General features: G+C 47.3%; 1 protein-coding gene across 6 annotated transcripts in view; it reads left to right on the plus strand.

Annotated features, from left to right (window-relative positions):
• PTPRG (protein tyrosine phosphatase receptor type G) overlaps nucleotides 1-24,814 on the plus strand; it is a 719,983-nt gene that overhangs the window by 598,834 nt on the left and 96,335 nt on the right. For all 6 annotated transcript variants that reach the window (XM_045496941.1, XM_045496940.1, XM_045496944.1 and 3 more), the window contains 4 exons: nucleotides 8,330-8,514; nucleotides 11,665-11,773; nucleotides 18,525-18,574; nucleotides 20,324-21,101. In XM_045496941.1, the coding sequence (XP_045352897.1) occupies nucleotides 8,330-8,514; nucleotides 11,665-11,773; nucleotides 18,525-18,574; nucleotides 20,324-21,101 (1,122 nt within the window). The remainder of the gene's footprint in view (nucleotides 1-8,329; nucleotides 8,515-11,664; nucleotides 11,774-18,524; nucleotides 18,575-20,323; nucleotides 21,102-24,814) is intronic.

Genomic DNA, 24,814 nt, shown 5'->3' on the forward strand with positions numbered 1-24,814 from the left:
GTAGGCTGCATTTCTGATAGGGAGAGTGGGGATTGGGCTCCATCCATCCATTCATCTGTTCTCAAAGGAGTTGGAAGCTGCTCTGGAACTTGTCAAGAGACCCTACACTCTCATGTGTCATTGAGAACAAGGAGGGGAGGGGAGGGGGAGTGGAGGAGGAAGTCACAGCCCTGAGGCTGCAGTAGCCACGCGTCGTGCCTGTGTGCGACCTGTGTGCGACCGGTTTCACCTTTTAATCCTTGAATAGCCCTCCTGACTTTTTACTACCATCTCGTAGAAGAGAGAGCCGATGTGGGAGGTGTCTGTGGATAGAACGTACATGAGCTTCCCGTCGCTCACCCACTCTGGTTTGGAATCAGACAGACTGGGTTCCAGTTCTCAGCCCTTCCTCCCTCTCTGTGGCGTTGGCCCAGCCCGGTGACTTGGTGTCTCTGGACCCCGTGTCCTCATTCATCTTTAATGGGGAGAATAATTGAACCCGCCTCTTGGATTCAGTTACGCATGCGTGGCTTATCAAGATGAAGGCATGGAGCCTGGCCCTCGCATGTGCTTGGCAGCCGGCAGCTCCAAATGGACATTATTCGGATGCCATAAAACCCAAAAATGCCAGAGCTAGGGCTCTGCTTTAATTTCATCCTTCCCAGTTCTGCCACTTTGGCCAAACAGTTTCTCATTCATAAGCCCTTGGTGAGGGCGGGGGAGGTGACACCCCCAGAGCACCAAGATACTGGGTTTGAAGTCCTACATAGCCTGCTTTGGGGGATTTGTGTTTACCTAGACCTCTTTGATTCAACCCTTCAAAAAGAAAACTCCTTCCCTGAGGCCATTTCTTTGGAAATTTCCCCTAAAGGACTCCATATTCAAGGGTTCTTGAGCTGGGCTGGGGCGATAAAGAAATGACAGGTGCTTAAGCTGTCAGAGGCGAGGCTCCATGGCTCTGTGCCACTTGAGTGAGTCCCTTCTGCTCAAGAGGACATCGTAGTACTGTCCGCTCTCCCTGCCTGGCAGGTCCCTGGGGCAGGGATCTTGAGACCCCGTGATACTCAGCCGATTTGGGCTAAGCTGGTACCACCCTGTGTGGTAGAGGATGCCACAGAGTCCCCCTGCCTCAGCCCCCGGCCCCAGGCAGCAGTTTCATTCCTGTTGAAAACATCGTGAAATAGTGAATCTGTACCACGTTGCTGTGTTTGAGCAGTGCTGCCCCTTTGATTCCTGATCAGTAATCAGCCTATTGCCTCGGGCGTGAAACTCAGGGTGGGTGGGGGGGGGTGCAGGGAGGAGGTCCCTCAATAGTTTCAGGCCCTTGCAAGTTACCACCGACCTCGAAACAGAGCCTGTCACATTAGTTTATCAAACACCCAGAATGAAAAAGGGTGGGGGTGGGAATGGGGGAAAACTACCATTTTGTAAGAACCACTGAGAAGATATCCTTGACATTGATTTAGAATCAGAGGACCTTGGGTGCTCTGCTAAGAAGCCTCTTCATTATTTAACGAAGTCTGGGATCATAATTAAAGTGGTTGAGAACGAAGGCAGAAATTCTCAGAGCTGGCACCGAACATCATCCGAGCTGCCTGTGAAAAAGCAATCAGACATAATCAGGCCCCCGAGAAGGGGAAGGGTGGTGTCGGGAGCACCTCACAGGGGAGTATTTGTTTAGAGAGCCGGGTGTGGTACCTCCCCCATGGTTAACAGGCTTCGATTTTGTGTAAAAGACGACTGGCCGACTCCCTGTGTTAGGTGCAGTTTGCCATGGCCATGGTCAAGGGTGCCGGGCTGGGCGCCTGTTGCGTGCCTAGGACGGTGCTCCTGGTGCTCGTTTTACACCAGGGGAAAACTCACCTGGCCTTGGGGGCCCGGCAGCTGTGGGTGAAGTGAGCTGGGCCAAGGCCGTGGGGAGAGGCAGGGACCAGGGCAAAAGTGAGCACACACACCCCACCCACTCTGCAGGGGAGGCGGCCGTGGTCTTCATGTGGATGGAGACTCGGTATAAAAATCAAGCTGTGCATGTAAAATAGGCCAATTTTTAAAAATGTTTATTTATTTTTGGGGCACCTGGGCGGCTCAGTCGGTTAAGCGTCTGACTTCAGCTCAGGTCATGATCTCCCCGTTCATGGGTTCGAGCCCCGTGTCGGGTTCTGTGCTGACAGCTCAGAGCCTGGAGCCTGCTTCAGATTCTGCATCTCCCTCTCTCTCTGACCCTCCCCCATTCATGCTCTGTCTCTCTCTGTCTCAAAAATAAATAAACATTAAAAAAAATGTTTATTTTTGAGGGGGGGGGGGACAGAGAGTGAGAGGGGGAGGGGCAGAGAGAGAGAGAGACGCAGAATCCGAAGCAGGCTCCAGGCTCTGAGCTGTCAGCACAGAGCCCGATGCGGGGCTCGAACTCACGGGCCGTGAGATCATGACCCGAGCCGAAGGCAGACGCTGAGCCGACCGAGCCGCCCAGGCGCCCCAGGGTATGCCAATTTTTAAAGTGCCGTGTGAGCCCAGTAGTTTGCCCCTATATTTGCCACTGGCCGTGAGTCTTAAGAGATTCCTGCTCAGCCCCAGTAGTCACTATCATCCTCACCCCAACCCCGTGAGGAGGGTGTTGCCAGGTATTAACGAGAATACCCATTTTATTAACGAGAATACTGTGCAGGAGGCTGGCTCCAAAGTCTGTGCTTTAATATACCAGCTTTTCCAGAGTGTGCCATACAATTCTGTAATGCTCTGTTTTACATTTTGAATTTTCAGGGGTGTTTTTTGGAAAGAAGGGTTTCCATCACTGAAAAAGCCAGCAAAAGTTGACAACACAGAGCACAATAGTGTGTTGTCTCCTTCCTTGCCTATTGTTTGGAAGGCACCTGGTCACTCCACCTCCCCCAGCCTCCGAGCGTCCTGGGAGTTTTGTCACCTCTGTAGACTGAACTTTTTTTTTTTTTTTTTTTTTGATGGGCAAACATCCCCCCCGCAGAAGGTGTGAGTCTAGGGACAGGGTCTTCCTACGAACTTGAGGCCCTGAAGTGATCCCAGAGATGGATTGTGTGGCACTGATTCTGTACATGGGAACTTTACCAGTGGTTCTGACTGGAGAGCAGAATGCCTTCCTTCGTTCTGTGAATGAAATTTGAGGCCCTGCTGAGGGCATTAGTGATGAAGAGTGCGGTCCATGCCCTGGAGTTACTTACAGTCCTGTCACAGGGATGGAGAAGTGGGCAGCTGATGGGGACACACGTGATGGGCAAGTTGAAATGGGGAGCAGAGGGGCCCTGGGAGCACAGAGATGTCAGAGGGGAACTGTGAGGTGGATCAAGACCCTCAGGGAGGCCGGGTGGGGGCAGAGGGGTTGCTGGCCAGAGAGAAGAGTGGAAGAAGATGGCAGGCATGGCGGGGGTGATGGCCCACGGGACATGGACAGCAGAGGAACCCACCCACCCAACGTGCCACTCATTCTGGCAGTATTTATTGAGGGCCTGCTCTGTGTCAGGCTCTGTGCTTTGTGAGTTTATTTATTAATTTTGAGAGAGAGAATGCAAGCAGGGGAAGGACAGAGAGAGAGAATCCCAAGCAGGCTGCACACTATTCGTGCAGAGCACGACGCAGGGCTCGATCCCTCAGGAACCGTGAGATCATGACCTGAGCCGAAATCAAGAGCCAGACATTCAACGGACCGAGCTACCAGGCACCCTGGGTCGAGCTCAGTCTTCACCACCAGGGATAATGCGGCAGACAAGACAGGAAAGATGCTAGCCTCTTGGAGTTTCCTTTCTGGTGGGGAGGTAGATTACTTACCAAAGACATTCAGCAAAGTAAATAATATAATTGCACACAGAAGAGTCTCCACTCTGAGGCCGAGTGGACCTCTCAGGTTGTGTTGAGAGGCAGAATTCAGTGCTAAGAACGCAAGCGTCTTCAGATAAAAGCTCGGCCTCCCTTTATTTTCCAGATCAAGGATCAGCGAACCAGTGACCTACAGGCCAGAACTCGACCACTACCTTTTGTACAACCATGAGTTAGGAATAATTTTTTTTTTTTTTTAATTTTGAACAGTTGAAAAACACCCGAGATTTCCTAACGCCTGAAAATCAAATGTGTGAACTATTTTTTTTTAATTTTTTTGTTTATTTTTTTATTGGTAAAAAAAGGTGATTTTATTTATTTTTTTAATATGAAATTTATTGTCAAATTGGTTTCCATACAACACCCAGTGAACTATTTTTAAGTTTAAATAAATTGAATTAAAAATGACTAATATAGATGACTTGGTATCTAGCTCTGCAGATAAAAAGAAAAGAAAGAAGAAAGTCCTATGAAATTGGAAATGTAGTGTCCGGGAATAAAGGTTTACTGGAGCACAGCCACACTCGTTCCTCTGCATACCGCCTGAGCTGGTTTTGCACTTCAAAGGCTGAGTTTACTATTTGCAACAGAGACTGTGCCGTTGGAAAAGCTGGAAACATTTGCCGTCTGGCCCTTGACCAAAAAAGTTTGCCAACTCCTGTTGTTGGTCCTTCTAGTACTCTGCAAATCTGGCCCAGAAAAACCCTCCCTCTCAGGGCGGTGGTGGAGATAGATGGAGAGAGAAAAATTTCTTCTCTGCCTGCTCGTCTCAGGTGGGACAGAGCTCCTCAGCCTGTAAATGCTACTGCATGCTTCAGTATGTAGTCTGGGACAAGCAGGGACCTCTGGAGGCGCCTCAGTGAGATTCCATCTGAGTGGGTGGTCTCATTAGAGGTCTGACCTGCCTCCTTTGTGAGCCTCACTCAGGACATTGGCTAGTACATTGTCATATACCTGAAATTGATGTAACATAGTATGTCAGTTACACTCACATAATTTTTTTTTTTAGGAAGGTCCTATTGGACAAAGATTCTCCCTAGTTGTCAACGTGACCCACAGATTCTCCAAAATGGGATGTTAACTGATAATCTCAGCATTTAAAAACTTAAAGTGCTAGTTTCAAATAAAAGGTTTTGACTTTAAGTGTACATACATTTTTTTCTCGTACATTGAGACAGTGGGCTTCTGTACCTCTGCACGTTCATTCAAAACAGTGAAAACCGCAAGCTCTCTTTATTGACAAGGAAATATTTCCATGACTTAGTGGGTTAAACACAACAGCATTGTAACAACTATAATGTAAAACCATTTCCCATTTACATCAAATTGCGTGCATGTGCTTTTACATGTGCACGAAGAGATGCCGGAATGTGAGATCCCCAGAAAGTTAACAGTGCTTATCTAGATTCTGGGATTTGGGGTGATTTTTTTTTTAGCTTTCTTCTTTTTGTATTACTTGGGTTTCCTTTTAAAAACATTAACATGAATCATCTTAATCAGCAAAGAAAAACTGAGCTATTTTAATTTGAAAGAATAAATAAGAAGAATGGTTGCATCCGCATGTGGGTGATAGAATTATTTATGTGATTATGATGTAACTCTTGGAGATATATGCATCCCCATACAGCTCACCACTAATTGGAGCAGAGGAGTGATGTCTTCAGAATAAGGGAGTTTAAATAAGAACATGGTAGGAGGTGAGAAGAGATGTAGAAATCAGGAAATTTGACATGGTCATCACTGTAAGATATGGAAGCTTTCCAATATATGAATCTCCTGGGTTCATTATTGGCACCTGGAAAGATGGGGTGTAGATCTTTCCTTGATTCCTCTCTCTCCCCCCTCCCCCGCCCATGCTCTGTCCTGAGAAGCTACCAGCCACATAGACAGTTGGGGTATTTAAAAGCGGTATGTTAGCGCCACCTAGTGTCCTCCTTCTGTCACTGCACCCTAGCGTCTTGCTGCGGGCCTCCCTTTCAGATTGCTTGTTTGATGTCCCTGTGCTGGTGGCATTTGCACGGTAGGCAGCGAGATGCCTCCCGGGGTTCTGAGGGGCAGTGGGAATGCCTCATCAATTTAGCCCTTCCTTCCTGTCTCAGTCGCACAAAGTGAATCTCTCCGGCTGAAGCGTGATTTGGCAGTTGCAGAGCAAAAGGATGCCTCCCTGTCAAAACCAGTCTCCGCTTTTCTCCAGCAGCCAGGTCCTTAAAGCTGTGCATCTCTGGCAGGAAAGCCATCCTGCTCCCCTGGGCAGCCTTGGGCTAGGGGCTATCGGTTGGAAAATAGGGGAGTGTGGCTCGCAGTAGGCTGCTGGCCATGTAATTGTGTCTCTGGGAGATGCCAGAACCAAGCCCTGGAGCCTGACCCATCTCCTCCAGTGTTGCTCACCTCCTGCACCCCAAAGCGGAGTGTGGTCCTCACTGCCCTCCTCTCCCTCACACCCTTCCTAGGCCGGCACCTCACTGGGCCTCTCAGTTTTACCTCTTTGCTCCAGATCCCGCCATTCTCGGATCCTCTCTCTGGTCTGCAAGCCTGGCCACCCACAGCACCTCTTCACTGCCTCCCCCCTTCCCTCCTGGCTCCTCCAGGTTCTTCTACCGGGAGGTGAAAGCTCAAGGGATCTTGAAGAGTGCAAACCTGCTTGCGTCGTTCTCTGGTTTAGATCTCTCTCGTTTCCCGGTGCCCATAGGATCAAGACCAGACTTGGCTTCTGGGGTATGAGGTCTTTCCAGCTCCACCAGTTAATGCTTGCCTCTTGCCTAGTTCTCTGTGCCTCCATCCAGCCCCTCAGGCCTTCCCCCTGCTGTGGTCCCTCAACCTGCCCTCCCTCCCTCCCCTTAATCTCCACTTCTCTGTCAGCTCTCAGGCAGATGTACCTCCCTCAAGGGAGTCTCTACCAAAGCCTGGGCCACATCCTCCCATAATATGCTTGGAAAATACTGCGTACTTCTCCTCCTGACCATACATTCCATCCGGGTGTGTGATACCAGCTGCACATGTGTCTTTCTTTGACGAATCTCCATCGCCCCCTTTAGACCAGTGGTTTTTAGCTCGGGGCAACTGGCCTTCCAGGGGACATTTGGCATTATCTGAGGACCATCTTGGTTGTCATAACGCGGGAAGGAAGTACTCCCAGTGTCTACTGGATGCAGCCAGGGATGCTGCTAAACATCCAGCAGTGCACACGACAGCCCCCCAGGAGCAGAGAATTGTCTGGCCCGAGGTCGGTACTGCGGAGGCTCAGAAACCCTGCCGTAGAGTCTGAGCCCCACAGAGACAGGAATCATGGCCACTGGAAAGGACCCATTTGAAAACCTAAAATGTTACACTATTAATGATACTGTCGACTTGGCTTTGTCTACCGATGGATGTAGAACCACCACATCCCTTCAAACCTGCCGGCCACAAGGAGTGAAAAAGAGAAGTAGCCTGACTTTTCCTTATGCCCTGCATCCGTATAAATACACAGGGTACTGCTGGTCCAGAGGAAACCCATCCCTGTTTTGTGGCTTTGCTTCAAAATTAAAGTCTCATTTTAAATTATATCGGTTGACACTCTGGCGTATTTACAGTAAAATTTCATCTACACTTTCACTGTGTCGGGATAGCCCACACATCAGATGGCCTGGCTTCTTCAAAAAAGTCATCAGGAAAAAAGGCCAGAGACTGTAATAGATTTAAAGGGGCTAAAGCATTGTGATAACTAACTGCAATATGGGATGAGGGGCGGTGGGGAATGGCCGTAAATTATCATTGGACATGACTGGGGAAATCTGAATATGGACTATATATCAGATAATATTATTGAATTAATGTTTATTTTCTTAAGTATGATAATGCTGTGACGGTTATTGCCTTAGCTCAGGCTGCTACCACAAACTACCATAGTCAACCACAGAAATTTTGTTTTCTCACAGTCCCAGAGGCTTGGGACCCTGGGGTAAGGCACCGGCAGGTTTGCTGTCTGGTAAGAGCCTGCTTCCCAGTCCGTAAGACGGCTGTCTGCTTGCATGGTGAATGGGTGAGGGGGTGCCTCTGGGGTCTCTTTTATAGAGAAACTAATCCCCTTCATAATGAGGGTTCCATCCTCATGACTCAGTTGCCTTCCAAAGACCCCACCTTCAAATACCGTGACATTGGGGATCAGATTTCAGCATATGAATTTGCAGAGGGGGACGCAAGTGTGCAGTCCAATGCAATTATATAAGAGAATGCCCTTATTCTGAGGAGATGAAGGCCAGAGTATTAAGGAGGGGAGCATCAGCATGTTTGCAACTTGCTTTCAGTGATTTTGCAAGAAAACGATTGTGTGTGTGTGTGAGGGTGTGTGAGTGAGGGTGAGGTGCGAAATGTTAGCAGTGGGTGAAACTCGGTGAAAGGAGTACGGGTATTTCCTGTACTACGATGCCAGCTTTTGGGGGTTAGAATCGTTAAGAACTCGGGCACAGGGTGGAATCGGGTGTTGTCCCGGGAGCCCCTGAGCTTGGCCGTGTGTTGTCTTCAGTTTGCAGCTCTCCGCCCGTCCACATGAAGGTGCAGCCTCTGAACCAGACGGCGCTGCAGGTGTCCTGGAGCCAGCCGGAGACCGTCTACCACCCACCCATCATGAACTACATGATCTCCTACAGCTGGACCAAGAACGAGGACGAGAAGGAGAAGACGTTTACAAAGGACAGCGACAAAGACTTGGTAAAACCTCGCTGTGTTCATAACTGCCCTTGCAGTTACGAGGGGAGCCCCTGCCGCGTCTCTTACCATCCGCGCACTGCACGGCGTGCCTTATCTGTGCCTGCTGAGGGCGCTGTGCTGCGCATCGCAGTGGCTATCCGTGGGAGCCGTGGCCGGGACCCCCCCGGGCTCCTTCCACCCTTCCGCTTCCTGGCTACACCACCGGAAAAAACTAGGTAGTTTCTTTGTAATCAGGCTCTTCAAAACTGACGGCTTATTCTTACATTATTTCCAAAAAACAACCAACAGGGGCTTCTGGGTGGCTCAGTCGGTTGAGCATCCAGCTTCAGCTCAGGTAGCAGTCTCACCTTGGTGAGTTCGAGCCCTACATCGGGCTCTCTCCTGTCAGCCCAGAACCCTCTTCCAATCATCTGTCCCCTCTGTCTCTGTGCCCCTCTCCCACTCGTGCGCCCTCTCTCTCTCTGGCTCTCTTAAAAATAAATAAAACATTAAAAGAAAAAAAAAAACCAACCAACAAAAAACCAGAAAGCTTCCGTTAAGCCCTTTTTAAAATCTGATGTGGCTGTTGTAAGTATGAGGTGTGCAAATGTGCAAAAGGTCCTGGCACATAAGTGCTGGATAAGCCCCAAGCTATTACTATTATACTTCTTCCTTTTCCTCTTCTCCTCCTCCTCCTCCTCCTCCCCCTCCTCTTCCCCACTAGTACTCTAGTCACCTGCACCGTCAGCTGCCCGGAGTCCCCACCACTCCCTCGGTCACAAATGATCAGCCTCACACATTAGCATTTCACATTGGACCCCTGTGACCGTGTGATTTTTAACCTGTGTTCTCAGACTCTCAGATACTCTAATATCTGACGTCACTCTAAGCTGTCTGTGCCCAGCCCAGCTTCTCATCCTAACGTTTACAGAAGTGTTTAGAGGCCAACACCCACCGAGGCCCTTCAGAACAGGTGCTTGCAGATGCCATCTTCTTCGCTATGAAAGCAAACCCTCCAGCAAGCACGAGGCTTGAAGTCTTTGCATAGAAACTCAAAGTGACACATTTCGGTTTAAAAGCCTTCCACTTATTGTTAATGAAAAAAAAAAAAAAAAGGCTGTGGAATAATGAAACCGTAATTGTATGTGCACATGAAGAATACAGTAGCACCAAGTGGGATTCTTAATGTCTGTTATCACTTTTTTTTTTCTTCCCAATACAGAGTCCCCAGGGCCCATTCAATCAGTTACAGAATAATACTTTTCATATTCTTTTAGATGAAGATTCTTTTACTTCATTTCCATTTATATTTTCAATTTCCCCACTAGACATTGTTATCTGGGTCACATTAGGGAATGATGAGCCTCATGAAATCAGAGGGAAATCTATTGAAAGGCACCCAAGGTTATGATGTGTTTTAACCTTTCTCTTGTCGCTATTGGAAGTCCGTAAAGGGTTTTTCTCGTTCTCGAGTACAGATGACTTACATTAATCAGCAGAAACTAGGCGCTTACGCGGTTTCTTGTTCTAAGTGGAAAATAATTAAACACACAAAGATAAATAGATACCGGCTGGGAGTGAATTCTAATAAACCCCTGCATAGATGGAGCCAAGATTTCGCTCTGAACAAAGACAGACCAGGGGGTCAGAGGTTTAGAGAATGAAGCATTAATTAGTTTATGAGAGAAAGAGAGAGAAAAACCTGCTTTGACAGCAAGTTTTTTTTTTCTTTTTTTAAGCAGAATTTTCTGGGGGTGGTTATTTTCTTTGGGGACACAAAATTAATTTTCTTAATTCCTCAAGAAGTTGAGAGTGCTGATGTAGTGGGAGCAAAGCTGTTCTCTACCTTACGGCTACTGGGGTTAGAAACCTAAAAGGAACACTTTTTTTTTTATAATTTTTTCAAATTTATTTATTGTTTGTTTATTTATTTTTGAGAAAGAGAGAACACAAGTGATCAAGAGGCAGAGAGAGAGGGACAGAGAGTGAATCCCACGAGGGGCAGAGAGAGAGAGACTGCAGAGCCTGAAGCAGGGCTCAAACTCACAAATCGTGAGATCACGACCTGAGCTGAAGTTGGACTCTTAACCGACTGAGCCACCGAGGCGCCCCCAATTCTCTCATTTTCAAAGACTCTTAGAATAAAGCTTTGAGGAACAGGGATTTGGATTTGGCTGGTGATGCTTGACCAGGGATTGACAAGACGTTCTCTAGAAAGAGCCGGATAGCAAAATGGGGGGGGGGGGGCTCTCCAGGCCATTAGGTCTTTATGGCAGCTACTCAGCTCTGCCGTCGTAGACTGAAAGCTGCCACAGACAACATGAAAATGAATGGGCATGGCTGTATGCTAATAAAACTTTATTTAAAAAAAAGGAAACAGTAGGCAGGATTTGGCCTGTGGGCTGTGGCTTGCTGGGCTCTGTGTTAGACCAGGGGCATTCTTTACGTTATGTGGTGCGGAATGCCTGCGGACAAGGTTTGCGTGGCGTGTGTGCTACAGGACTCACAAGCATCCTGTGAGGTAGCTACCGCTTTTTGCATTTAACAGTGGAAGGTAGCAGAGGCTGGAAGACATTAAGCAACTGACTTGGAATCACACGGCCAGCGAGTGGTGTGACAGGGGTGGGTCTCGTGTCATCTGGACTCTAATCAAGTGTTCTGACCTAGCCTCGTGCCCCATAGTATCCATCCATCAAGTACAACGAGGCCTCTGAACTGCCAAGAAACGTATACGCCAAGATTTTGTTGTTGATATTAAAAACTCTGCCTGCTTCTGGAAGTTTAGTATACTTGGTAATTCTAGAGGCTGCTTAGAGTAAATAATTACAGTCTATAAGTAGACTAAAGGAAAGAATCCCAAGCCTTGTGAGGACGAAGATGGCCGAAGACATGTTCCAGGCCGGTCAAGGATGAGTCCGGACTGATTTTGTTACATCTGCTCTCCTGCACGCTTCAGTGTTGAAAACAGATTCCCAGCCAGTTATTTCGAAACGTTCTTTCCCTTCAAACTGAGCCTTCGGTCAGCAGGGGAGCATCGTGTCTGTCAGGCTTTGCCATGGTACCCAGAAACCTAAAAGGAATACTTAACATTATTTTCGATTTGGTTTTAGAAGGTTAGGCGTGTACCAGCCCTCAAAACCAACTCACTGCCTTTTCTTTCTTCACCTGCAGAAAGCCACCATTAGCCACGTGTCACCGGATAGCCTTTACCTGTTCCGCGTCCAAGCCGTCTGTAGGAATGACATGCGCAGTGACTTCAGCCAGACAATGCTCTTTCAAGGTAAGGCCACTTCCCCTCTTCTCTGGCCCCAAGTGCCCCTGCACCCCTCCTTTGTTATGCTTTATCTTTTTTCTTCTTAACGTGCCTGGTCAGAAGAAATAAGCCTGGCCTAAGAATCAACATGGAGTTTTAAATCACGCCTGAAAAGCCTGAGGAATTTAAGCCTGTCTTTGAGGTTGGGGGTTTCATAGGCCAGAAGATGGGGAACAAGAGCAGAGTGTTGATCATTTTGTTTATTATTATTGTCATATTCCAACTGTGGGGAACCAAGTATTTGTCTAACGCTGCGTCATCACAAAAATCACATCCTAGTCGTGTTATGGAATATCGCTCTTGGGTTTTTAGCATGATTCACTTAGCTATTCTCTTAAGAACTAGAGCCCAAACATATAGCACACTCCTTTTTTTTTTTAAGTTTATTTATTTATTTTGAGAGAGACAGAGACAGCATGAGTAGAGGAGGAGCAGAAAGAGAGGGAGAGAGAGAGAGACAGAGAGAGGGAGGATCCCAAGCAGGCTCCACACTGGCAGTGCACAGCCTGATGCAGGCCTCAAACCCGTGAAACCGTGAGATTGTGATCTGGGCCGAAACCGAGAGTTGGATGCTTAACTGACTGAGCCACCCAGGCGCTCCTACAGCACAGCATGCCCTTCTCGCTTACAAGGCACATAAATGAGCCTTTGCTTGCAGGATCCTTGGGTTTCTGGAGAAATAGCTCTATGCTCCTGCTGAGATAGGGTCTGGTAGAACATTCCAGAGTCAGGACTAGGGTGAGTCAAAAGAAGCATTTACCTTCATGCAAAATTTAAGAGTACCAAAAAAACTCCGTACTCAAGGTATGTTGTATTTTACCAGAACTTTTTTTCGAAGCAAAATCCGTGCAAAATGCTCATGGAGCAAATACACAAATTCTAAATAAAGATAGGATCCACTCTGTCTTAACTTGCCCCAACCTAATCCCAGTCCTGGTTCCAGTGAAACTGTATTTGGTGACTTTATTTGGTGACTGGGTTTGGGGACGTGCACCAAGACCAACATGGCGGGAGGCACCAGGGCACTGGACATTGCTGTCCTAGGCTGAGGTCCTCACTGATAAGGTTCTTCACACCTGGGATCCTCAGTTTCAGAGAAACCTACACCCCAGGCCAGCGGCTCTTAACTTTTTTGAGTCATGTATCTGATGAAGTCTTCGGACCCTTCCCGTAGAAAAATCCAGAGTTTTGTTTTTTTTTTTTTTTTTAATTTTTTTTTTTCAACGTTTATTTATTTTGGGGACAGAGAGAGACAGAGCATGAACAGGGGAGGGGCAGAGAGAGAGGGAGACACAGAATCGGAAACAGGCTCCAGGCTCTGAGCCATCAGCCCAGAGCCCGACGCAGGGCTCGAACTCACAGACCGCGAGATCGTGACCTGGCTGAAGTCGGACGCTTAACCGACTGCGCCACCCAGGCGCCCCGAAAAATCCAGAGTTTTGAGTACAACTTCAGGGGCCCCATCAAGCCCGTAGGTCCTGAACCAGCAGCATCAATCAGCATCATCTGGAAGCTAGTGAGAAATGCATATTTATGGGCCTCTCCCTGAACAATTGCCTCAGAATCTCTGATGGTGGGGCCAGGAATGTCAGTTCTAACCAGATGGCCCACCTGGCATGCGCAGTGAAGACTGAGAGGCACTGGTGTAGAGCTGGGGCCCTGGAATGAGGGCCCCGGCTTTGAGTCCACCTGCCACTCGGTGTTTCTGGAACTCAGAGAATGGTTATTAGCTCCCCCAAGCTGCAGTGTCCCCGTCCGAAAAGCGGCCGTATTGAAGGTACCAACCTCACAGGGACCTTGTGGAATGGCGTGTGGTGAAACATGTAAAGTAATCAGCAGAGTGCCTGGTACCAACTATAAATATCACCTTAGTACTAGGTTTGATATAAAAAGAAAGGGTGAACTCAGGGTAAGAAACCCTCCAGCTTTAGTTTCCCTCTAAGGATCCCTTCTAGCTTTACAGTTCGGCATTTAGCATTTAAATACTCTTTGCTAGTGTTCACATTATGTCATCCTTCCATTTAAACTAATTGAAATGAGCATCGCTGTGTTTTTTTTCACGCGACCCCCTGTGCCCTGCGTGTTTTGGCCCCTCTGCCTGTGTTGACGAGGGTCCACAGGCCAGAGCCGGGTCTGTGCGGCCCAGGGGAGAGAGAATAGGAGGCCACAGTGGGAGTTTGCTGAGGCCAGGGCCCTGGAACTTTGGACGCATAAATCATGATTAGGCCTCCCGTGTGCTCCGACCAAGAACCTAGAATCTGCAGAACTGCCTGTCCTGATTAATAGGCCCCTGAGCTTGCTGGCTTCTGTGTGGACTTTGAAAAATTAAATGTTTGTAATGTAATGTAATTCAAAAAGGCCTTGTCAGCTATAAATTCCAAGCATGGAATATTTAACATGTCTGATCACAGAGACTTGTTGGAAATGGCCAATGTCTCCTTTGTCTAGAAAGACTCACTTTGTTCAGAGGTGGACGTGCGTTTCCTCGTTTTCTATGTTGTTGCTTGTCCCTATACGTTGACAGAGGGGTGTGGATCCTCTGGGCCTCCCGACGGTGGCTTTTGCGTCTTCCCTAAATTAGGCATCCGGTGGGCAGCGTACGAACTAACTCTTCGGGGAGGCTAGCACACCTCATCTTGAGAGCCAAGGATGTGTTTGTGAGCAGTGGAGCCCAGCGTGCAAAACTGATCAACTGTTAGGACTCAAGTCTTAAAAGGGAGTGGAAAAAAGCTTAAGGAATTTCACAGAGGCCTGGTTCAGAATAATTAGGTTTCCCAGTGATGAAGTTTACATCTGGTTTGGGAGCATGAGGAAGCCATGTTGGAATGTTTACATTATGGTAAATACACTATTAAGTGTTACATATTTACTTGAGTGTGACAAATATAATAGTAATAATAGCAAGCAGTCTCCATGAATGGCTCACAGTTACAGAGCCTTTTCCCATAAGTTAGTAAGTTATTTCATTTGACCCCATGGCAGTGGCAGCTTGTAAGATACATGTTATTTTACTGATGGAGAGATGATGTTCCAGGCAGTCGAGTAACTTGCAGAAAAAAAACAACAGCAACAAGAAGAAAAAACCACTTGGCCACTAAGCAGTGTCTTGATTTCTTATTCCAAATCCAGATCGTTTATACATAGCAACAGACCACCCCTAAATATTACCCTATGGCCCCCGTAATTCAACAAAAACGGGTGGAAAGATCGATTGCTTCGTGTTCAAAGCCTGTCTGCAGTTCTCAACGGTCATAGAAAATAGTGGTTCTTGAGCTTTTCTCTGAGCCACAGACCCGATAGGCAGCCTAAAGCCAATGGATCCCATCTCACAATCACTTAAAATAAATAAGTAAAATACACAGAAGAGGGAACCAATTATGCTCAAATACAGTTGTCAAAATATTTTAAACACATACATTTGGGAATATAGTCATATATGCTTTTTCCTTTTTTTATTAAGGCATCAAAGGACAAGCATTGGGGCGGCTTGCTACCTTGATGTCTGAGTGGCGACAAACATAAATGTTGCGGCAGAATAGCTACGACAATTATAAGGGAGTATAAAAATACCTGACTTCAGTCAGAGACAAAGTCACAGGTCCTGCTGGGGCTGCTGAGATGTGTTGGCTGCTCTCATGGCAGAAGGAGAGCCTTGGTTTCACGTCAGTGAGAGCTTAGTGGGAAAAAGCAGATGCCTTTTTTTCCTGTCCCTGAATCCCCCTGGGCCCATGGGTGCCAGGTTAAGCATTTCTGATACCAACGGTCCCGGAGAAACTTCTTGGTCACCGCAGCTTGAACCAGCCCAGTAGAAACTGTCAAACGTTAATGAGAAGTATGTGTGCTGAGTTGCTGCTTCGTTTCTGGGCCTTAATCAGAGCCCTTTGTAAAGGGCAGGTGACACAGGTCTCTTTAGATGACCCGCTTTAACGAAGGGAGGTGAGTACACCTTTCTGAGACAGCACCGTATCGATCCTAGAGCAACTAAAAGATGGTAGGAGGTTATAGTTAGTCCCGGGAAAGAGCTGTTCACTTCCTAGGCTGCTCTGTTTGACTTGGTTGCATTGACTTCTAAATGGGTCTCCTCTCCATGTTCATCTCTTTCCAACTATGCATCTCTTTCCAAAGTCGAGAGTTCATCTCGACTTTCCAACTATGCAAAATGAATGTGTCATTAGGCTGGGGGTTGCAGACTCAGGTGCCCCTGGGGCCGTGCAAGGCACATGTATAGACATGGGGAGGGTTATCGACGGGAAGCTGGACATCCTACATCCACCATCCACCATCCACTGAGGGATGCTCAGTCCCTGCAGGGAGGAGAGTTCAGTTTTACTGAATATTGTGACTTTACAGGATAAGCAGGAAATTGGGATTTTTAGTTTGAAAGCTATTGCAACAAATTCAGTTTTAAAAAAGCTTGCAGGCCAAACAAAAATTATGCCAGTCGTTTGCCACTCCTGGTTTAGGTAAAAACTTAGAACAGACACACATATTATATACTTTGGTATTTAGCTTTTTTTTTTTTTTTTTTTCTGATTTTTCAGTGCCATGTATATATAGGAAGCAAACTTTTAGTTTATATAACACTCCTATTTGGAGATAACCACAAAGAAGCACTTTGCTCTTTTCTTTAATTAGACTGTTTGGTATTATTCACAGTAGTGAAGCAACCCAAGTGTCCACTAGCAATGAATAGATAAACAAAATGCTATGTGTGTATACAGTGGAATATTATTCAGCCTTGAAAAGGATGGAAATTCTGACACATGGCCCAGCATGGATGAACCTCAAAGACCTTGTGCTAAATGAAATAAGCCAGTCACAAAAAGGCAAATATATATGATTCCACTTATGTGAAGTATCTAGAGTAGTCAAACATACAGAAACATCAAATAGAATGGTGGTTGCCAGAGGCTGGGAGAGGAGTGAATGGGTACAGAGTTTCAGTTTTGGAAGATAAAAAATTCCGAGATTGGTTGCACACCAATGAAAACATACTTAACACTACTGAACTGCACACTTAAAAGTGGTTAAGATGGGGCACTTGGGTGGCTCGGTTGAGCATTCGACTCTGGATTTCAGCTCAGGCCATGATCCCAGGGTCATAGGATCAAGCCCTTCGTCGGGCTCTGCCCTGATCATGGAGCCTTCTCTCTCTCTCTCTCTTTCTCTCTCTCTCTCTCTCTCTCTCTCTCTCTCTCTCTCTCAAAAATTAAAAAAAAAAAAAAATTTAATCGGTTAAGATGGTAAGTTTATGTGTATTTTACCACAGTTAAACATTTTCTAGAGTTATATTGTTTAACAACAATAAGAGGCAGAACCACAGGAAGGAACGAACATCAGAACGAATGTTGTGTGGGTCATGTCAGAATTTGACAATTTAAAGCAATGAAACAATGAAGGCGGTATCTTACGGGGCTTTAAAACTGAAGTAGAAATAAAATATAAAATATGTGGCAGCACACAAAAGGCGAGGCAGGCAAATAGGGTTAAATTATTGTACAGTTCTTATGTTTTTAGGAAGTGGTACAAGTACTAATTTAAGGTAAACTATAGTAAGTTCAGGATTCACGTTATAATCACGGAATTGATAATATAGGAAATTATAAACAAAAAGATGGTAGGTAGGGGGGTTGTCTGGCTGGCTCAGTCAGAAGAGCATGTGACTCTTGATCTGAGGGTCATGAGTTTGAGCCCCAAGTTGGGTACAGAGATTACTAAAAAAATATATATAGACTTGAAAAGAAAGATGATAGGTAGGAACAGTGCAATAATGATTCCATTTATATGAAATCAGAGATAGACAAAACAGAGGTCAGAATTGTGGGTTACCTTTTGGAAAGGTGGGGTCAGTATTGGGGGCTTATGCAAACCTTCTGGAGTGCTGGCCAACATCTATATATGTCTCAATATGGGTAGTATTTACACAAGTGTTTATTTTTTTTAATTTTTTTTTTAACGTTTATTTATTTTTGAGGCAGAGACAGAGCATGAATGGGGGAGGGTCAGAGAGAGGGAGACACAGAATCCGAAACAGGCTCCAGGCTCTGAGCTGTCAGCACAGAGCCCGATGCGGGGCTCGAACTCACAGACCACGAGATCATGACCTGAGCCGGAGTCGGCCGCCCAACCGACTGAGCCACCCAGGCGCCCCTACACAGGTGTTTATAGAGAAAATTAATTGGACAGTACACCTAAAATTTGTAGATTTACTTATGTAAGTTTTACTTCAAAACAGAAAACAATTAATTTTTTTTTTTTAATTTAACTAATACCGTAAGACAAGAGTCAGCAGGCAAGCTGCATAGCCCTGTGAAAGGTTTTTTAATGACTCACAAGCTAAGAAGCATTTTACATTTTTAAATTTTTTTTTTTCAACGTTTATTTATTTTTGGGACAGAGAGAGACAGAGCATGAACGGGGGAGGGGCAGAGAGAGAGGGAGACACAGAATCGGAAACAGGCTCCAGGTCTGAGCCATCAGCCCAGAGCCTGACGCGGGGCTCGAACTCACGGACCGCGAGATCGTGACCTGGCTGAAGTCGGACGCTTAACCGACTGCGCCACCCAGGCGCCCCGCATTTTACATTTTTAAATGGTTGGGAAAAAATCTACAAAGGAATAATATCTCATGACATGTGAAAATTATATGTAAATCATAAGTTTTATTGGAACAACAAAAAAAGGTATATTGTTTACAATGTAATTTCTTTGTTTCTCAGCTAACACTACTCGAATATTCCAAGGGACCAGAATTGTTAAAACAGGAGTGGTAAGTAGCAAACGGTAATTGCTTTGTTCTGGCTGGTTGTTAACTCGCATGCAGTTAAAACCGTGACCACGAGGTGGCAGTAGGAGGTTGTTAAACTGCTCTTGAAGAGGTGAAAATACAGAAAAAAATCACATTTCTCCCTCTTTATAATTCAGTGTGTTATGAAAAGAAGTTTGGCGACAGTTAAAGCAGTTGTGTTGTACTGTATAGTTCCTATCAAGGTAAAAACTCTCCATATTTTAAATTATTTATAATCTATGGGATCATACAATGTAAGAGTGCAAATGAGTGCAAAAGGTCTGTTCCAAGCCCTTCGTTGAACATATGCTAAAATTCAGAGGTTGTCATTTCCCCAGAGTTATGTGGATTTGCAAGTTTCTGGAGCCTCAATTAATATCTAAGCTTTCCCATTCCTAGTGTAACTAACAATCATAATATTAATCACAGTGTTCGTAATAACAGTAATAGTCTAAAATTTACTAGCATTCCCTGGGTTTTAGATGATTTTATTATTTTATTTACTGCTTGCAGCATCCCATAAGACTAGTGTTACTGTTTCCATTTTACAGAGGAAACTGAGGCTAAGTGAGTTAAAACAATGTGCTCAGCATCACCCAGACAAGAGGTTGTCAACTCAAGCCCAGACCATCTGACCTCTGTGTCCTGGATGCTTTGTCTTATGTGGCACTTAGCATTAGAAACGAACATGTGCTAACATTGGCCTTCCTTAGACTCCAAAGTTTCCCAAGTGAAATATGGTGATAACGTTAGAGAACCAAAGTGGCTCTGGCTGTATTGTTTTGAACTATATAAGTGAGGGGATGGCATTCTGGATGCTGTATACCGGGTTATAAGAACTAAAACAGGTAACTTAGAGCAACATTTCTTGTTTTTCCAAGATACCATTATCTGCTTCTCACACAGAAGCTCCAGTTTAGGATGGTGGGAACAATGAGTTGAGGCTTGAACACAGGCGGCCCTGCCTCTAGCCCTTAACATCTCTGTGCCTTGGTTTCCTGACCTGTAAAATGGGGTGATGATCCTGCGTGCCTCATGTACCTGGGCGTAGAGGTCCCCATGGATAGACCCAGAGACTCCGGAAGTGGCAGCGGCTATACGGGACCCACGAGGAAGGCGCAGGGCTGTAAGCCACTTCCCAGAGCGTGCAGGGTTGAGCGTGACTCCTCCCGCTGCAGACGTGGACAGCCACATGCCCTTTCTGTCCATCCGCTTCCTCACTTTGAGATGGAGGAACCAGACCCTGGAGGGCTTTTCTAGACCTGGTTGCTGTGTGTTCTCCATGAGAACCAGTGATACATATGAAAAAGCAGGGACTCCTGCCTCTTGCAGGGTCAGCCCAGGATCATGTGACCATCTGATGTTGCTGATTTATTACTTGGCGGATATTGGTCTTTACACCAACTTTAATGGTACTTACTTTTCTTTTTTTCTTTTTTTCTTTTTTTTTTTTTTTTTTTTTTTTTTGCCACTCACTGAGCTTCTTCCTAAGCAAAAGTGGTGAAGTGTTGGTTTGATACGCTAGTTGAATTTTTTAATGCGCTCAAAGTGATTGTAAAACTGTTGAGACCAGAGGTGGTCATGTGACCACGGACCACCTCATGTCAGCCTTGGTACCACAAAAACCTACTGAGGGTCATAAGCAGGGCCTTTTTCCCAATCCTGATGACTGACATGGCTCTGCTTTCTCTTCTGTCCCTTCCCCTGACCTCCCCGGGTGACCCTTTGAAGCCCACAGCGTCTCCTGCCTCTTCGGCCGACATGGCCCCCATCAGCTCGGGGTCCTCTACCTGGACGTCGTCCGGCATCCCCTTCTCATTTGTCTCCATGGCGACCGGGATGGGCCCCTCCTCCAGCGGCAGCCAGGCGACCGTGGCCTCGGTGGTCACCAGCACGCTCCTGGCGGGCCTGGGGTTCAGCGGTGGTGGCATCCCGTCCTTCCCCAGCACCGTGTGGCCCACGCGCCTGCCCACGGCCGCCTCTGCCAGCAAGCAGGCCAGCAGGCCCGTCCTAGCCACCACAGAGGCCTTGGCCTCCCCGGGCCCCGACGGCGACTCGGCACCCACCAGGGACAGCGAGGGCGCAGAGGAAGGGGAAAAGGATGAGGAGAGCGAGAGCGAGGACGGAGAGCGGGAGCATGAGGAGGAGGGGGAGAAGGACTCTGAGAAGAAAAAGAGCGGGGTGACCCACGCCACCCAGGAGCGGAGCCAGGACGAGCCCACCCCCACCCCCTCATCTCCCGACAGGACTGCGGAGGCCGGTGGGAGTCAGACTCTGCCTGGGCACGGGCGAGACCGCACTGCCGTCCCTACAGCCCGGCCCGATGATGGGAGGGATGCCCTCCCGGGCCTGGACCCCGGCTCAGTCACCTCCACCCAAGTGCCCGCCACAGTCACAGAGGAGCGTTTCGAAGGGAGTGATCCCGGGAAGCCCCAGATGCCATCGAAAAAGCCCGTGTCCCGAGGGGACAGATTTTCCGAGGATAGCAAATTTATCACTGTCAATCCAGGTAAGTGGCCCGGTCCTCCTGTGAGGCTCCGTGCTGCCGTGAGCAGTCTCCCCCTTTAAGAAAAACCGGGATAGGGAACTTCATATTCCTGGAAATGTATGTGTCCCTGGTGTAAGAGATGTGTGTGTGCCTGTATCTGTCTGTCTCTCTTGCTCTCTGGTTTGTTGTAATAAGAAGACTTTCTTATTGTTGCTCGAGGAAGTCTTGCCTTGATGTTTGTTTGCTGGTAAAATCCACTTACCTCAGGGTACCTCCGAGGACTTGGACACGGTGAAGTAAATGAATTAAAAAAGACATTGATCTTAAGAAGTTTATTCATTAAGATTTCACTCTTTTTCTTTTCTTAAGTTAATTTTGAGAGAGAAAGAGAGCATGAGTGGGGAAGGGGCAGAAGGAGAGGGAGAGAGAACCCCCCAAGCAGACTCTGCACTATTAGAGTGGAGCCCCTTGTGACGCTCAGACCCATGAACCACGAGATCATGACCTGAGCCAAAATCAGGAGTCGGATGCTTAACCAACTGAGCCACCTAGGAGCCCCTCTTTAAGATTTCATTCTTTTATTTTTTTTAATGTTTATTTTTGCAAGAGAGAGAGAGAGACAGAGTACAAATGGGAGAGGGGGAGAGAGAGAGAACGAGACACAGAATTGGAAGCAGGTTCCAGGCTCTGAGCTATCACAGCACAGAGCCCAATGCGGGGCTTGAACTCACAGGCCGTGAGATCATGACCTGAGCTGAAGTCAGACGCTTAACCAACTGAGCCACCCAGGCGCCCCAAGATTTCGTTCTTTTTTTAAAAAAAAAAAAATTTTTTAACGCTTATTTATTTTTGAGACAGAGAGAGACAGAGCATGAACGGGGGAGGGTCAGAGAGAGAGAGGGAGACACAGAATCTGAAACAGGCTCCAGGCTCTGAGCTGTCAGCACAGAGCCCGACGCAGGGCTTGAACTCACGAACTGCGAGATCATGACCTGAGCCGAAGTTGGACGCTTAACCGACTGAGCCACCCAGGCGCCCCAAGATTTCATTCTGTATTCACTTAGCGCCTGTGTTTATGGACCGACTGTTTGGTGCCAGGCCCTGGGTGGGTGCGAACCAAGGTAAGCACAGCCTCTGCCTCTTGAGGCTCACTGTATAAAGGACTCAGCGACGATGGCACTCAGCTAGAGCGCCCACGGGGAAGCGAGGAAGCAGGGTGTCAACACAGCAAGCAAGCAGGTCCGCTAGCTAGCCAGGAAACTGCCAACTAAAATTGGAGTCTGTGAAACGGTCATAGAGGGAATAAACAGGGTGCCGTTGAAGAGAATCATGAGGAGGTCAGGGACCTCTCTTAACTAAGATAGGCCCAGCTGGGGAAGTGACATTCACATCGAAACCAAAAGCCTGAGACCCTCCAGCGTGCAGCAGGCTGCTAATAGCTCACCGTCCAAGCCCGGAGATTAGGGCTCTCTGTCCCAGAGCCCTGTTTGCTGCATGAATCACCCAGCTCATGGATGGTGAGAGCAGGGCATGGTTGGTGTGGCCTCTGCCGTGAGGCAACGCTCCCCGTCATCCTGACCAGTGAGATGTGCTGCTCTCTCCAACGCTCAGATCCTAACGAACCATCCTGTTCGTCTCTGCGAGGCAGCCGTGAGCATGAGGGGTTGTTATTGTTGTGAGGGGTTTTCTTAATAAGAAATTCTTCTTTTTGCCAGACTACAAGATGTTTAGCAACAATTTTTTTTGCATCTAAGCTGTTGTGGAGTTATAAGAGTGCAAAAAAAAAAAAGCAACTGGTAAATATTTATTTGCTTTTGCACTTGTAAACATTAAAATTCATCTAAAGCTGAGATCTCGTATGTTAAGATACAACTTAGAATAAATTTTCATGTTTTGAATTACGTTCCTCCTTAAAGCTGGTATGGACTCGTTTTTTGAAGTTTGGGTTTCCTACGGGTGTTGCTCAGTTTGTCTTGATTTTAGGGAAAGGTACAGAGTAGCCTTCCATGGAGTTGAGTGAAGGAAATACTGGGCCACTTATAAAGCCGTTTGAAGCCATTCCTACATGAATCATGACATTCCCTCTAGGAATGGCTGTGAAACAGAATTTCTTGCATTTGAAGATATTAAAGAAATATTTATGGAGTACCCGCTGTGTTCTGGGCACTGCACGAAGCATTGGGAATAGAACACAGATCAAGGCGGGCTTCTGTTCTCCAGAGGATTATGTTTTAGTGGAGAAGCTTGAGAATATTGCAAGGAAGAAATGCATAACTTCAAATAGTGCCAGAGTTGGGGGGGTGGGCAGTACGGCATCGAGTGTTCAAGGAATGACATTAGTGGAGAGACTCAAGCGGTGAGGAGGTAGCCATGCGGAGATCCATCAGAGAGCATTCTAGGCTGCAGGGATAGCCGGTCTAGAGACCCATTTAGAGCAGTTTAAGAGCTATCCGCAGGCCAGTGGTGAGAGTTGGGAGGAGGGATGACGGATGAGTTCACAGATGGGCAGAGCTCAGGCCAGGAGGGGGGCTCATCGTCCGTGCTGAGGATTTGATTCTAACTGAAATGGAAAACCAGTGATAGATTTCAGCGGAGATCCCCTCATCTGATTAACCTTTTGGAAAGACCACTCTGGCCTGTGTGTGGAGATTGCACAGGGAAGGTGAGAGCGGACACCGGAAGCCCGGTTAGGAGGTGATGGCAGGGGTGGCTTGGACCAATGGGGTTTCTCCAAAGACCAGTGGTGGACCTTGTTGAAAACGGATTTTCAAACTTGAGCAGCTCCGCCTGTGGACTGAAGGCTCCAACAAAGTAGTATTCTCAGTGTGCTCCTCTTGAACATGTCTTTGCCCACCTTCTGACCAAGGTGACTGTTGAGAGCTTAGGTTGGGAGTGTTTACAGCTCAGAAGACTGGAGAGTAGTGGGGACCTGGGGCACGTTCCAGGTGAGTGGAACTGAGTCAGATTCCAGCTAAAGGGATGAGAAACAGATGGTGAGCACCGTGCGTTTCCAGCCCCAGGGCTGGCGTGTGTGGGTCCCCAGCTTCCGCCATCAGTGTCCACGTGTGCAATGGCAGAGTGGCTTTTGGAGGCTCGTCACCTTAGTAGTGTCTACCCTGTATTCGCTCTGGCTCCTCAGGCGGTCTTTGCTCAGTGTTCTCGTCTGGAAGATGGGGATAACAGGAGCTCTCGGTGCAGATAAATGAAGTCACTCTTGCTGTCAGTCCTAAGGAAGGAGGAGCTGTCTATAATTCAAAGGCCACAAAATCACAATGGTGACTCTGAGGAGGCCCCGTGCAGGTCTTACTGTTGTAATCATCCCTGGACATGAAGGCCAAGACTGCGGTCCCCAATTAGCGGGCATTCAAACTGGCCTCCAGGATCTCTGCCTCTGCCCCCAAACCGGTAAAACCGGAGTGACTCCCTCCCCAGTTCCCTTCAGCAGGAAGGTTCATGTCTCAAAGCCTTGCGGGCCACAGGTCTCCATCGAAACTTCTCAACCCGGCCAGGTACCACAAAAGTAGCCAAAGACCATATGTAAGTGAGCAGATGTGGTTGAGTTCCAACAAAACTGTTTACAAAAACAGACCCAACGGACCTGGGTTGATATGCGAGGCAGCATTTGCCGACCCCTGGTTTAAGAAGAAATATGTGAGGGGCACCTGGGTGGCTCAGTCGGTTGAGTGTCCGACTTTGGCTCAGGTCATGATCTCACGGTTTGTGGGTTCAAGCCC

The sequence above is a fragment of the Leopardus geoffroyi genome, chromosome A2 (genome assembly GCF_018350155.1).
Source record: "Leopardus geoffroyi isolate Oge1 chromosome A2, O.geoffroyi_Oge1_pat1.0, whole genome shotgun sequence".
Lineage (NCBI taxonomy): Eukaryota > Metazoa > Chordata > Mammalia > Carnivora > Felidae > Leopardus > Leopardus geoffroyi.